This window comes from Eleutherodactylus coqui, chromosome 5, assembly GCF_035609145.1.
Source record: "Eleutherodactylus coqui strain aEleCoq1 chromosome 5, aEleCoq1.hap1, whole genome shotgun sequence".
NCBI classification, from domain to species: domain Eukaryota; kingdom Metazoa; phylum Chordata; class Amphibia; order Anura; family Eleutherodactylidae; genus Eleutherodactylus; species Eleutherodactylus coqui.
Genome location: NC_089841.1, coordinates 100305590 through 100321821, shown reverse-complemented (window position 1 = coordinate 100321821; position 16232 = coordinate 100305590). Strand labels below are relative to the sequence as shown.

Here is a 16232-nt window from a genome sequence, read left to right as displayed (position 1 = left end):
AATAAATAACCATAGCTTTCTACATTTTAATATGGCCAACCAAAATATGGTACTTTACAGACTGTGCAGCAAAAAAAAGCATTTTTAGACAACTGTTAATGCACTGTTCAACCATAACTGAGATAAAGCAACCTGAGTTTTGAGCCAAAAATAAAAAGGTAAATTCTACCTGTGTAGTTTTCAGGGACATCAACAATTATGACTTTGATAGATTGAGGTTTCTCAATGCCGTCTTCAGTAGATCCCGTCGTTGACACACTTGTGGAGTCCTCACAAGAGTCTTGAGTGCTTGTGAGAAACTCTGGATCAATTTCTCCCTCTGCCTTTTTACTTGTCATATCATATTCAGTTGTGGTTTTCATGGGAGAAACTGATTCATCGATCACTATTGTTCCTTTACTAGTGTCTTCATCTGGTTCCATATCAATCAAGACTGGTTTTTGAGTACTAATGGATGGAGGTAATAATGTTGTATGCAGACTTACAGCCTCTTTAGAGACATGAGTTGCCTCTTCTGCACTTGGTATTTTATCAGTCACCGAAGATAAAGGTGCATCTGTTAAAACTACTGCGTGACTTGAATCAGAATCTTCTGTGACTAGGGGAGTTTTTGATGAAAATAGTACAGATTCAGTAATATATTGACTGGATGGAAGAGCTGTTGCTGTTAGTGTACTGTCAACACTTTTGTCTTCTACCTCTGATGACCCTTCAGTTTCTGGTTGCAAATCTATAACAGCCTTTTTAGTTGTGACACTGTATCCCAGAGCAGAACTGATGGAGATGGAAGGCTCTGTGGTTTCACCTTTATCTGTAATAGGCTGGACTACATCTGATGGAATAGGAGGAACAATAGTTGTCTCTTGCCTTTGGTCCTCTGTCACATCTACAGATGGCAACTCTGTTCCTTCTTCTGACATTGGACTTTGTGACGTTTTCTCTTCAGATGGTGTCTCTGTAGGGATAGCGGTGGCAATTTCTTTCCCTTCTGTAACGTCTTGGATTCGGTCTGTTATAGTTGCTACTGTTTCTCTTTCTTGAACTTGGCCACTTCCTTCAGAAGACAAGTCTAGTGGTTGAGTTGAAGCCAAACTTTCTTTTGTAACTGATGACTCTGGTAAAACTTCAGCTGTAGGCTTAGTAGGAAGTGTTTCTGTACTTTCCGGTAGTGGCTCATATTGACTCGATACTTTGGAAGTCTGGATTTCTTGTGCAGTTACTGTTTCAGTTAAAACAGTTGTAGTATCTTCTGCTTTTTCTTCAGGAGTCACAGTTATATCTTCCAAATCTTTTTCTAAGCTTGCTCGTGTAGTAAAGTATTTTGGAGCTGCTGAAATTGGTTCTTCTGTTTTCTCCAAAATAGATACTTTCGACTCTTCAGTTATTGTAGAGCCTTGCGTTTTATCAAATGGAGAAAAAGATGTTGCAGCTCTTTCTGTTACAGTATCTTGTGATTGGAATGAGGATGTTGCTTCATCCGTAGTTCTTGCTTTATCAGTAGCTTCAGGTACATCTGATGAAGAAGTAGCAACTGTCTCAACTGGTAATGGTTTTTCAGTTTCTGTAAGAACCTCTTTGGGCATGCTGGTCATGTAATCTTGCTCTTTTGAAGCTAAACCTCGATCAGTTGAACTTTCTGATTTAGAAGTCAATACAGGCTCTTCTACTGTTTTATCTGTTGAGTCTACGTATTGTTTTGAGGATGTAGCTGTATCTGGTATTTTTGTAACTTGACTTTGAGACAGTTCTTTTTCATAAGATTGTGTGATAACTTCTGAGGATGGTCTGCTTGTGTCCGGAGAAAGTTTGAACACTGTGAATACATCTGCCTCAGGCTGTACACTGGAAGCCTCAGGTTCTTGTGATGCCAATGGTTCTCTTGTGGTCAAGATAACCTGCTCTGAAATTACCCCTGATACACTGAAGGATTCAGAACTACTAGAATAAGTAATCGTCGATGAAGCAGGTATTTCATCTTTCTCCTCAGTAGTCTCATGTGCAAAAATAACAGTTGGAATAATTTCCGCACTTTTAGCTTCCATGGTTTCTTTGGGAGAGTCAGAACTTAAGTGTACGACTTCTCTAGTTAATGTAATGGGGCTTAACGTTTCTGCAGTATCTTCTGGTTTCAATGTTGCAACATGGATTTCTGGAGCAGACTCACGTCCTGGCTCAGATGGTGGGTAAACATCTTTTGTGGTATCAGTTGATTGGATACTTTCAGTTTTTTCTACAATAGCACTCTGTGATGGTTCTACTGTGTCTTCTGGAATGGACGTATGTACAATTAATGGGGGAAGAGAGGTTATCCTTGCAATTGTATCATCCATCTGTTGAACTGCAGCTTGTTCTGACTTGACAGCCTCATGACGCACTGTTGTTTGCTCTTGTAGTGGACTTATTTTTGAGTCTGTTGATGATTTAGTTGGTTGACTGCTAGCATCTGGCGCAGAGCTTACTTGTATAGTATATTGTACAGCAGTTTCTTTTAAATCTGCTTGTGTTATAGGTATACTGGGCTTTGGTGTAAATTGAAGTGGCTGCACTTCCGTTTTCTTCATGGCACTTTGTGTTGTAGCTTCTGTAGGTAATATTAGTTCGACAGAAACAGATTCTGTGATATTTTTATCTGCAAATCCAAAACAAAAACTTCATTAAACACAAATCAGAATCATATTGTTTATCATATATGACTTTCCAGCTATGGATTTCCTATAAAAAAATGTGGAAAGTCTTACAATAAATGTGAAATAAAGTCAGATTTTATTATGTTGTTTCAGTAGCCTGTTGAGGCCCCTTGCCAAAATATTACTCAAAATATATACAATATTCAATGGCTTCCTTATTCTCAGCAGTTATTGCCAAACAATTATACTTTTATACTGCATTTCATAGTTTTAAACTGCAATTTCCTGTTCTTGTAAATTGTCTCAAATCATGTGGCAAATACCTGTGCCGCTTAAAGATAGACTTATTTTGTTTCAACCTCTATCTCTGTTGGGTTATTTTTGCAAGGTACTATAAATTAGTTGTACCATAAATGTTGTGGATGTTATTTCAGGTTTCAGCAAAACGTACAATTCCAACGCAGTATGCTTGGTAAGAAAATACCAGTTTGATAGTCACTGAGCAAATATGCAATTATGTCTTAGAAAGCAGTCTCTTAAAACTACACAGTGCACAAATGTGCGCTCTCATTCTCTCTGCCTCTCTCTGTTCTCTTTTTATATCTCAATTTGTATGCCAACCGTCTCAATTGGATGAACTGCTATACTGAGTACTAGATTTCTTTAGTGCTGGCTCCTTCTACAGATGTCTAGAAAATTAGCCTCCAATTATGCTACAGTATATACTGTTGTTCTATGGAGCATTTCTGAGGATCATGAACAGATTGATCCTATTCTGGTAAACCAAACTTTTTGGCCAAAGAGAGCCCCATAAAGGTTGTAATTTTTAGTTTTTCCTGGACTTAACTTTTAACGAATTTTAAGCACCTGAAATATTCGTTCAACGTATTTAAGATCTTGGTTCCAACTTGAAGGCATATTCTCATCTGTGAATTTCATGGCATATCCCCAGGATATGCCATAAAAGTCTGAAAGATGATTGTCCCATGTCTGGGACCCACACCTATTTCTTGTTTTGGCCCCCGACTGAATGTAGTGGCTGGAACTTACAGAAACAGCCAGGCGGCCTTTACTAGTCTGCTTCTTTTACTCTCAGAGAAGTCAATGGGAGATATGCAAACAGGATAGCAAGGTACACTATTTACACAGCTACGAGTTTCTGAAACAGCATAACTCCCATTAACTTCTATGAAAGTTACAGAAACTACATAGCAGTTTCCATGAGTCTCGACCACCTCATTCAGCCATGCAGGTGCAGTGTGGGCCAAAACTAGAAACAAGGGAAGGTCTCAGATGTGAAATAAAATGACTTCTTCCATTGGGAACATAGTTTATCTGACAGCTTTTTAGATCTATAAATCTGATCAATTCTAGGCGATGCTTGTATAAATCTACACTGCTTATCACCATGCACCTTTTTAGTCAGTGTTTCCCTGCAGAAATCCAGATGTGAGTGATGTCATTGGGTGATTACGAGACTATAAAATATGTGGGTGTGTTACAGTGACTCAAGAAAGAGTTGTAAAAAAATCCTCCTTTATAGACATCGTCTGTGGAGAAATGGTCTGCTGGCAATTTTTTATCTGATTTGAGATCTTCAACAATAACACAAGTCCTGACTCAATCACACTAATAAGTACTAAATGTTTATTTAGAGGCCGGACAGTACAAAATCCCTTTTTCTCGGAGCTTAGTCAGAGTATATTCCTTATGGTGCAAGACATCAAAAAGGAGATATGTTTAAATTATTTGCAGATGCTGGTTCCCAGATAAGGGTAACATATATTATCTGCAGTGAAGGCTTCTCGGCAGATCTCACATTTATCTATCAGACAGGAAGTAATTCATTCAAGTAACACTCAAGCACAAAAACTGATTAGTTTCTTTGTATCAAGGAGCCAAACTCTGTGCATATGAGGAAAGTTTTAATGAACCATCATTTTTCCCATACCGATGTAGCAAATGTTAACTTGACATTTAGCGTACTATGATAACTTAAAGGGGTTTTCCCATGACTTAAAATTTCTTTGTAATCACTCTGTCCTTCCTGGTTGCTGCTGACCAGGACTTGAGACTGCTGCAGGCAATCGCTGGCCACAGCAGTGACCTTCTATAGCCAGTGATTGGCTGCAGCAGTCATATGACCAGCTGTAACCAGGAAGGACAGAGGGGTTATGCAGCAATTTTAAGTTATGGGAAAACCCCTTTAACTATAATGTATTACAGCGCTATCAACTGAGTTACCATGGTGCACCAGTCATATTAACAACTGCTACATCTGCACATACTTATGTAATTATAGACAGTCATCCCAATAATTATAACTCCTGTGTTTTCAAACAGGAGCGATCATCACTCACTAAATGGAGGTAAAGCTCCCCAGAAGGCGCTTCCTGCCATTTGCCTCCATTCAGAGTAAGCAGGCAGTCGTTCATAGATGAATGACTGCCTATTTATATGGGCTGAGAGTTGCTTGGTTTAGGTGAGCTAAAAGCCAAGCAACTCCAACAAGTGAGTGATTCTCACTTGCCTTGTTGGGTCATGTGTGTACGTGGGATGACAGTCGTCCAAAAATGTCTCTTTCAAGTGATTACTCAGGAGACTTTCTGCCTGTGCAAAAGTCCCCTTAGTCAATACTATGCCAAATGATATTACAATGCCCACCCGCTGACTTGGCACAATCATGATGTCTTTTATAAGATAATATAAAATATGATACATGAGATCTTTGCTTAAGTTATGCTATCATATACAAGTGGAGGAAAAGCCATAGCAAGTGGTGGTATATTGACTCCCTTGACTAATGCTAGGGATTTGTGTGCCTCATGGACCATATATTTTGGTATTTTTTGTTATATTTAGTCATTTTAATTTGCCATCATTCAATATATTGGCAGATAACCAATCTGGTGCCTATGCAGGAGATAATATATTGGCAGTAGGTATCATGAATATGAGTGTAGAGGGAGAAGCATATACTAGACTCTTGTCTCCAGGGTGGCAGAACCCAATACAATTATGGACGCCCATTTAGATCTTTGTTATGAGATCCATTCTCTTCCATGTATATTACTGAACACCAGTACAATAAGTGGCATGAGATGGTTGAGGGGCCATGTTACATATTTTACATCAGGATCAAAAAGCTTATGAGTTGTATATATAGTATCCTGTGATCACATGAAAAACAGAAATCATTTCCTCTGCTCTTTGCACAGTCCTGACCAATAGGCAAGGACAAACAGGCATTTATGGAAAATCCACATTATTTTCTGTTTATGCAATATGTATTGCCAACATAATACCTAATGTTTCTCAGATATATTATTTTACTATTTCTTATTCTTAAAGGAGCAGCTCAAAGCTGTTATTATTCCAACCATTTTATAGGTTGGCCCATCCTAGATACTTTATATATATGGACAGATTGGCATGTAGGAGATAAATGGTTAAAGTACTTCACTCTAATTAGTTAAATGTGTGTTACTTATATGTGGATACAAGAAAAAGGATAGAAAGATGTAGAACAATTATCCAAGTGATTTGATAGATAGCTTAAAATATCCTTGCACTTGACCCAAATATGAGAATTCCTTGACAATGCTTTTTGTATTGGTTTCTGTTACTAACATTTCAGCTGAAGAAAATTTGGAACACTAATATTAAAGGTCAGAGGGATTCATTTATTGCCATGGGAAGAGTAGAAGGTTTTTACTGTTAACAGCTGCAAAAGGTGACGTCATCTTTCTTGTAACATCTGGATCGCAGGGCTTATGTATTGCTAATGTATATTTTGTGACAAAAGTGTGTTCGAACATCGTTCCAATTTTGCAGTAACCTATTATTAAAAAATGTGTAAGAAGCAAAAATAAGCCTTTTTTTATAACACTCATTCTTTACACCGTGTAAGAACTTTCATGCTCCAAGTAAACATTTCAGTAAGTACAAGATGCTTTAAAGTCAAAGAGTAACTGGTAACATGTGAGGAGCATCGAGGTGACCTATAGACCAAAATGCATGTCTGACACAAACAATTGCTGATTGTCCATGTGGTTTGCAGGCTTATTCCTCACATATATACACGTACTGCCAACTTATAGGTTTTATATTCTTCATGGAAAAACTTACATGGAAGGAGAACATCGCATCAGAAGAGGAGGCACTAGATTTCTAGACATTTATTTGATTTGGGGAATGATTAGCTTTGGCTTTGAGTATATTTCCAATGATGTAATGCCGCTATGAGGTCTGAAACATGTCAGTCTTGATGTAAAAATTAGAAAGTTTGGTATCATGTTAGCGGAGCAAAATGGGATTGTTCTCAGTAAGAGAAACAAATAATCTTGTAGATATGATACCGTTTAATGGCTAATAAAAGTACAAGATGTTACAACAAGATTTCGAGTCTACTTAGGCCAGTTCATCAGGCTTTTGCAAACTTTTAAGTTAACTTTCTTCATTAGGCTAGCCTGATACAGAGGCCTAATTAGCTTCAAAAGCCTGCTGTAATATAATTTCCTTTTGTTAGCCATTAAAAGGTATCACATCTACAAGATTATTTGTTTCTTTTAGACAGAATGCACATAGCCGCATCGAATCCGCATGTGGGGTCCCACAGTGGAATCTGATATGGTGCCCGGCCGGTGACCCCTGCGAAACCCTGTGTACCTGTCTAGATTTTTTCTCATCTGTGCTACCAATGTGCCGTCATTGCGCTGATGCACATGCGCAGTACAGATGACGCACCGCTATTGCTAGGTGATGGTGCAGATTCCATAGTAACAGCTGCGATCGGATGGCTTCCATTGACTTCAATGGAAGCTGTCCACGCGGAATACATGGACATAGAACATGCTGCGACTTTCCCTCCGTGAGTAAAAAAATCGCTATTGATTTCCGCTCGTGGACATGGAAAAGCGATTTTCTATATGTCTATAGGCAATACTTGCTGCGGAATCCGAAGGCGGATGCCCACTCTGGATTCCACAATGCAAATACGCCCCTGTGCATTAATGAGTGCAATAACATACAGTCATTGAACATCATCTGGTCTCCATGGCTTCCTTGTATGTAGCTTCCACACCTATGGCTGTAAATGTGCTACAGTAATATGAGAATGGCTGTGCCCTGATGTGTTGACTTCATAATAACTACATCAGCCAGGTACAAGTACTGTAATATTTGACTTTTGTTCACTTTTCTGTTTTTGTAACAATAAGGAAACATGGAAGAAGTTCCTGGCCTTCTTGCATGGACACTAATGATATAATAAAGCTCTATCACCATGCACTGCACTGGACAATTTTCACTATGATTTATGTATCCTGAATTACTATGGTCAGAACAATATTACAGCGAAGCATTATTAGTACTTGTTATATATCTGTACTTACTTTGAACACAATATGCAGTATATTTTTCTTGTGGCCGAGGGAAGTATGTTTGGTTTTCAAAGCGAAATTTAGTCCTCACCCCAAGGAGTCCACCTCCACACTGTGGCCTTGCGAAAGATACTGGGTAACGGACACTACCATCTGCAAGCCAGCCATAATCACATTGATCAAAGCCTTTCCGCCATGCAGCAAACATGTCACCAACTTTGGCTATGACTGCATTCTTCTGCTCGCAAGCTTTTTTAGCGTCTTCGAATGTCATCTTTTTGGGCAAGTGAAAGAAATCACCTGAAAAAAATACAGAATTAATTATCACATTATTGGGTCACCTGATAACCAGAATTTACATTCAAATAACAGAGCCAATAAGATGGAATCGTAAAATATAAGAATAATTAAGAAGGTCTGTTTCCTTATACCAGCTCTAACTCATATATACAATAGTTCTAGACTATGACAGATTTGGCACATAAGTAAGGCTGGTTCCCAAGGTAATCTAAATAATCTTAGAAAGTTAGAACAGGAACCAAAAGTCAGTTGATTCTTTCTCTTTCAATTCCAAGTCAGAGCTTTAATCTTTGAAGAAACCACTGCTAAAAGCAACCACATCCCCGCCACACAAACACAAAAACAATGAGGTATTTTACTTGTGAAGGATTTTCTCCAGGACCTTTTGGTAGCTGTGAGTGGTGCGCTCATGTGTAAATACCAGGCTACACCTTCCTCCAGTGAAATGAAGATTTCGACAAAAAGAAGTAGTAGGAAAACAGTGATCATTAAAGAACCAGCTTTGGTGTCTTACCAATCTTATTGTGTTAAGGCGCTATGTATCACGATAAAACAAGAATTGCCTCTTCTAAGTTCAATATGTAATAGATTTACTCAAAAGCATTGGCGTAACTATAGGGGATGCAGGGGATGCGGTTGCACCCAGGCCCTCTCTCACTCTATACCCGTCTGTCACTTTTTGAGATGTATTTTTTTAACTAGTTGAGCCAGAATTCTTGAGTTAAAAAGTTATAATGTTTGCACAAATTTGTGATTTTTCCATGTCCTCTTTGCATCCCTGCTCGACATATCTCTAATAGTGGATGGTGCTTATAAAAAGGGGTGTATCCACCCATGTCTATCATATTTCTTGTAATTTACACCAAAAAGTAGAGTAATGTTGCCTTCACATTTGCAGCGAGGATTCCATTTTCCTGCTCTAATCGAGAAGCAGGCAAGGGGAACCCCCGCGGTCGAACAGTTGTGTCTGATGATGGAACTTAACATCGCCGAGCAGAACCCAGTGACTACAACAGGTCAGTTTGGTCTCCGCTCAGCCACCCGCCATTTCACTGTCAGAACTATTTCTTCCAGTATTTTGTGCCAAATTTGCGAAAGAGTCTCCGAACCGAGCTTTAGTGCAGATGTGAAGGCAGCCCAATTTATAGTGGAACTCTACAATTGCTCATAGTCTGGTTCATGGACTGGACAGATATGCTCCAAATATATTCAAAGGTGTGTGCATCTTAATAAATTTGGTGCACTTCACTCCACGGCACTCTTCACTTAACAGCCGGACACTCGGAGCGGGAAACAACTGGATGCAGAAGATAAGCGGAGACACCCCGCTTGTCTTCTGCATCCTCCGCTGGCAGCGCAAGGTGATCGCTCATCTTGGGCGATCATCTTTCGCTGTAAATGACACAACGATTATCGCTCAAAAGTCGCTTGAGCACCATCTTTTGAGCGATAATTGTTGTGTCTAAATGGGCCTATGAATACGCAGTCTTTACACGCCAGTGTGCATAGATCAATGAAAGTCCATTGACTCCACCCACCGCATATTCCACGTCCGTGCAATGCACACTTGATACGCTGTGAAAACATGATCGTGGGCATGAGCTCTAAGCCAGATTCACATGAGCGTTTATGCATTTGCGCATGTGCGAGTGTAGAGTTTCTTTGCACACGCATTAGTGTACTATACTGTACTTTTTGCGCACGCAAGACATGTTCTTTTGCACGTAGCAGACAACGATGCACCGAATAAAATGGCTAAAATTAGAGTATGCTGAATTTTTTTATTTCTGCGACCAAAATGTATACGCAAAATGCGGAAATGTGAACGAGCCAATTGAAATCAATGGGTTCTATTCTCTGAGTACTGCACGCATAGATTTTGCGTGTAAATCGGCCCTTAGTATCACATTTACTTTAAACACATTTGATAATAATAAAAAAAGGTTAAAAAGTCGCCGTTACAGAAGCCTTTGATATTGGTGAATTATGGTTTCCTCCCTGCCAGTGAAAGGAAAATATAGAAAGTTGTTTTTATAGCTGGATCTATGAGTAACTCCAAAAAATGAGGATAATACAAGAATGCTTGAAGGCCGCATAGAAGCTCATTTTGTAACTCTGTCACTGCAGAACAGAAAATGGAAACCATGACAGCGTTTATGTTGTAGACAATAATGCAGTGTGTGTTAACCTTGGCAGCCGTTTCCATCCAGGTTGAAGTCAGCGCTAGAAGAATTGACGGGATTTTCCTGTTCTGTGTATAGGCACTTTAGGGTTGAAAGAAAAACACCTGACTATGTACGGTTCCTATTTTATGGCTGTTAAATACCACAGACTAGACTTATGAGGCCGGCTTTCTGGCCCAGACAAAGGCTGATTCAGAATCATCTCACTGGAAAGCGCTAGACACTGTCTTATTAGCCTGTTCTTCAAGAGTCCATAAGTTCTCCCAGTTAGATTTTGCTTTCATGTTTCCTTATTAATATTATCCCACCTGTTTAGTTTGCCACTTTATTTATCCCCAAGCATATATGCATGCGTTTTATGATGCCAGGAGAATATTAAATAGACGGCTTGCAAAATCTCAACATGCCTTGCAGTTTATAGGCTTACTGCAAGTTTCCAAGCAACTTTTATTTTCCTTTAGTTAAACTTGTGACCAGCATTTGTAATATAAGACCTTTGCAACTTCACTAGGCTCGAGTCATAAAGGAATGAGTGCAAGTAAAGATGTGCCCACCCTGAGCTTAGCTCAAATTATTTTAAGGACTGTAATTTCTAATGGCACCAATTCAATAGGATAGACATCTTATGGCAACATATCCGGACATAATAAGCCAAAAGGAAAAATAAGGAAGGACACGTCTTTAGTTGATGATACTCTGGTGGTTATGCCCCAATTTTATGTCCCAGATTCTTTTTGGCGGTCCCTTCTATCTTATTCTATTCTATATGTGTTTGGTTGCTTAGGGTGTAGCAGGGGTCAGCTGTAAAGCAATATGGCTGCAGAAGAAGACTGCACAGGGTTTGTGTTTGTTTGCTCTATGTAATCTATGGAGATGAATAGTTAGGCCGCTTCCACACGGCCGAGAAAATCGTGCAAGATTTGTGCATTGCAAGACACACAAGTTAGCACGAATATGAACACCATTCTTTTGAAGGGGGCATACACATGAGCGACATACCCTATCTTTGGGTGTTCCCTCAAAAAGCATCGCCGATTGTTTTCCATGGGGCCGGCAAAAGGTTTCCCATTGAAAACAATGCCACAGTCATGATGTCAGCCATACCAGGGACATGTGATTGCTGCAGTCAATCATCGTCTCACTTCGGATGCTATTCAACTGCAATAGTCACACGTCCCTATCATTCCCATTGCAGAAGGAAGGTGAAAGCAGTGAGGAACCAGACAGCAGTGGAATAGTAAGGCCTGGGGATCGGAAGAGGTGAGTATGACATTACCTTTTGCCATCACCCTAAGCATGTTTTTTGGGTCTGGATAATCACTTTAGGCACAAAATCACTTAACCATAACTTTCTGTTGGCTGATGGAAGATTAAAGGAGTTTTTACTACTGATAAGATAACCTATCTTCAGAACAGGTCATCAATAGTTGACCGATGGGGGTCCACTATTCTGGATTCCTGCGAAGCAGCTGTTCCTCCTGCCCACTGTCAGTACAGCGGGGTTGGATATCATCATCTGTGATCACGGCCAGAAGTGTGATAGGTGGCTTCATTCCAACTGAAATCAATGGGAGCTATGCCTTCTATCACACTTCTGACACTGACCACAATCAGCAGCCGAAAGTGTAATAGGAGGCACCTCTGCCATTACTCTGAATGGGAGTGAAACAATCTATTGCATTTTCGGCTCTGACTACCGATGACGACATTTGACCCAGCTGCAAGCTGGAGTATCAGCTAATCGACGCAGATCCCAAGCAGTGAATCCCTGTTGATCAACTACTGATTAAAGGCCCAGAATACCCCTTTAAAACAGAGTTTAAGACTATTTGTCCTGAATGCTGGTTCTGTTAGCACATGACTATAGACCATATTATTATAATGCCCTTAAATATTACAAAAGATATGCTGTGTTACATCTACAGCAACAGATTCATATATGTATTTTTTTAAGACTAGCTTTTAGCTTTTGTCTGTGAAATGTAATATGAACCCTGCAGCGTTCTGCCAGCTTCCCAAGGTCTTTTTTATTTTTATTGGGGATTTTAGCTGTACAACCTTACTTGACCTTATACATTAGCAAAGAAGCATTTATTTTTAGACGATCTGCGTTAACGGCCAGTATTAATTGTCAAGATGAATCCTATGATGCCAGCAAGCGTTATCTAAAATAATGTGCTAATTTGTAGCTGTGCATCCTAAGGAGAAAAATTCCTAATTTAAGGGCCATTTACATGGAGAATGAAGGCCCAAATGATTGTTCGCTAATACAAACGCCTTTTCCTGACTATTGTTCAGTATAAACATGTAGAGCAGTTTAACGAAAAAGGCTAAAATGCTCATTTGTGGTTGATAAAATCCTTTATGTAGGCTTAAAAAGTATCATTCATCAGCAGCACATCCCATTGTGTACACAGGGAAATGCTACTGACCATAATGTAAAGGGGATAAGAAGAGGGAGGGCAAAGAATTACACAAATTCATTCATATAAAACCCTAACAGTCATTGTTATATGAACATGAAACTACGGTAAACTAGCTGTGACTGATTTCCTATATCATCAATCGCCACTAATTACAGGCAGTTTATTCCCATGTAAAGGCTCTTCTTCATGAGCCAACGATTGGGCACAAACATTCGTTGGCCTGATCACTGGTCCAGTGAATATGTCCATGATCAGCTGATGATAACGCAAATAATGTTTTAGGTTGACTGATCAGATCCTTTAGGAAGGCATAAAAATGTTCACTCATTGGCGGCACATATCCCCATGTAAAGAGACAATGTGTCATAATCTGTGTGGGGACAATCAATCATACTAATTGTTTGATCCCATATTATCAATCTTTTGCCTATGTAAAGGCAACTTAACAGCACCGATGAACATGCTACATTGTCAGTCGGTGCTTGTTAATGAATAGAGATGAGCGAGCATACTCGCTAAGGGCAATTGCTCGAGCGAGCATTGCCCTTAGCGAGTACCTGCCCGCTCGAGAGGCAAGGTTCGGGTGCCGGCGTGGGGGAGCTGTGAGTAGCAGCTGTCAGCAGAGGGGAGCGGGGGGGAGAGAGAGATCTCCCCTCCGTTCCTCCCCGCAGCTCCCTGTCCGCCCCTGCCCCCCCCCCCCCCCCGACCTTGTCTATCGAGCAGGCAGGTACTCGCTAAGGGCAATGCTCGCTCGAGCAATTGCTCTTAGCAAGTATGCTCGCTCATCATTATTAATGAACAGAAGATTTGTCTGTAAAAATCCACCCAAACAGAACCCTTAAATATAAAGGTTGTCATAAAAGTATTGACTCTTCATAGACAGTGAAATATCTGTCCATCCTTGAAGCAATCACAAGGAGACTTGCTAGCATGTTAAATAAAGTCTCCTTGAGTAATAGTGGGTATTCTCCATCATTCGAAGCACTTTATGCTCCAACATAGCACAATATTCTCAACCAGATTCTCAAACAGTTTGGTCATATACGGCCATCGTAAACCTTTTTAAAAATTAGTCCCCATGATGTAGTTAAAAACACCTAGCACTACCATAGCATTATTTGATTAGTCGCCCTAGATTCCAATTCTAAAGACCCCATATTAGGGAAACGTTATCCAAACCCAGGGGATAGGAGGACCAGGCAAGTTGAATTTCAATGCATGATCCTTTTGTTCTCCCTAAAGATAAATCCCCACTAGAGGTGTCAGTCAGTGGCTTACTCTCTCTGTCCATTGAAATCGCATAAAAGTTCCACTAAACTGAGTATTCATTTGCATGGGGAAAGGGGAAAAATAAGTTCTCAGCTGAAAAAGCATTCCGCCAACAGCTATTGAAGGTGTGTGGGCACCTGAAAGCATCAATGATGAAGGTAGAAATGAGTGGAGGCTATTAATATAGCTGATTATGTCAAGAATATTTAGCCCCCTTTTAGAAAATCAACATTTATTGAATTCAAGCATGCATGGGATAACCATCTATCTATCCTAAGAGACAAATAAAAATAAAAAGGCAGACTACATGGACCACGTGGTCTTTTTCTGCTTCCGCTTTCTACGTTTCTATGTTAAAGGGGTTGTGTTTGCTGCTGTTGCTACAGCTCAGTTTTTTCAATTCAATGAAACTGAGGTGCAGTACCAGACACAGCCTATGGACAAGAGAGGAGCTGTTTCTAGAGGAAAGCAGCCATGTTTTTTATACTCCATAAGCCCTTTTAACTACATGTCAAATCATGCCATACATAATTAGAAGACCACAAGAATTTTCGGTAGAAATACTCTTCTTCATCATGCAAGTGGCAAGGGTCCACAGAGCTGATTTTGGCATACCCACTAAGAAGCTCCTATTAGATATCAATTATTTAAAAAAAAAAACATTAAAAATATCAACAGCCCCCATAGACAATGAACTATATAAAGCATCAAACTTTAATAGTGTTTTCTAAATCCACTACCTCCACAGTCTGCTTAAATTGAAACCTAACTGACCACATAACTATAGGGTTGGGTCAAATGTTGTTTTTTACTCAACATAAATGTAATGCACTGAAACGCGAGGCTTCCTGACCTTCATATCACTGTAGTCTTTAAAATAAAGCAAAGATTTTAGAATCTCACCAGTTGGTTCATCCACAAAACAGTATACATCATACTTCTCCTCAGCTGGACGCCTTCCATAGGTTCGTATTCCCTCTTTCCCTTTTTTGTCACCATAACAGCCAGCTCTTGGATTACGGATTGGATACCTTAAAGAAAACAGCAACAGGATAATATTATTTTTACTTCTTAGTTACTGGCTGTCATCAGCATTACATTCGTTTGTATTCTCTTACCCTATAATACACAACTGTAAGCAGATCAAACAGTAACAACAACCTCAAAGTGACCAAACGTATATCCGCAGCCAAAGTCTGCAAGCGCTTGACAAAGAGCTAGACTGTCAGCTACCGTGTTAGAATAAAATGAACATATGCAAAGTATATTGACTATTTCCAAAGAGGATAACGCAATGTCATCTGTAGCACCCTTATGCACTGCCTCACAGAGAAAATGCCACATCATGAAGAAATGCTCAAAATGAGACCAAGCTCAATACACAGATAAAGAATTAAATGTAATTTCCAACAATTACACATCTCCTGTGGCCAATAAACAAGATGATCAGTAAGTAATGTTGGAGGATGATCAGTAAGTAAGAGTCACCGTGTTGGACAATAAAGTCATTAAGGGCTCCTGCACACTGGCGAGAGAGATATCAGGCCGTGATTCACACCCGATGTCGCCCTCACAATGCATGTGGAACCCCTGGATGTGAGATGTTTTCATGTGAAAACAGCCTTGAATCACCGTGGAGGTTCCCGGCAGTTCCAGCCCCATTGAAGGCAATGGGAGAGCATCACGATCTCCCGTCTCTGTTGTGACAGCAGCAGCAGGGAATTCCTTCATTCCCATGGGGAGTCCCCTTTTCACTAAACACCCTGCCGCTGATGTCACAGTCTTCAGTGACAAGGTGACTCCCTGCGGGGATGAAGGAATCCTCTACCGCTGCTGACACAGCAGAAGATTGTGATGTTCTGCTGGCCCCATTAAAAGCAGAGGGAAACCTCTGGATGAAGGTATCCCCTGCTGCAGCTGTCACAGGTATAACAGGAGATTGCGATCTTCTCCCATTGCTGTCAATGGGGCTGGCACTGCTGCCACCGGTCCTATTGGTAACAATGGGCGATATCGCAGAAAGATAGGAGATGCAGCAATTTTGTT

At 40.1% G+C, this 16232-nt stretch overlaps 1 protein-coding gene across 1 annotated transcript in view; it reads right to left on the bottom strand.

The window, feature by feature from the left end:
* VCAN (versican) overlaps window positions 1–16232 on the bottom strand; it is a 108858-nt gene that overhangs the window by 54039 nt on the left and 38587 nt on the right. The window contains exons 5-7 of the mRNA XM_066602961.1: window positions 15090–15217; window positions 8021–8308; window positions 170–2629 (exon numbers count right to left, since the gene is read on the bottom strand). Of these exons, the coding sequence (XP_066459058.1) occupies window positions 170–2629; window positions 8021–8308; window positions 15090–15217 (2876 nt within the window). The remainder of the gene's footprint in view (window positions 1–169; window positions 2630–8020; window positions 8309–15089; window positions 15218–16232) is intronic.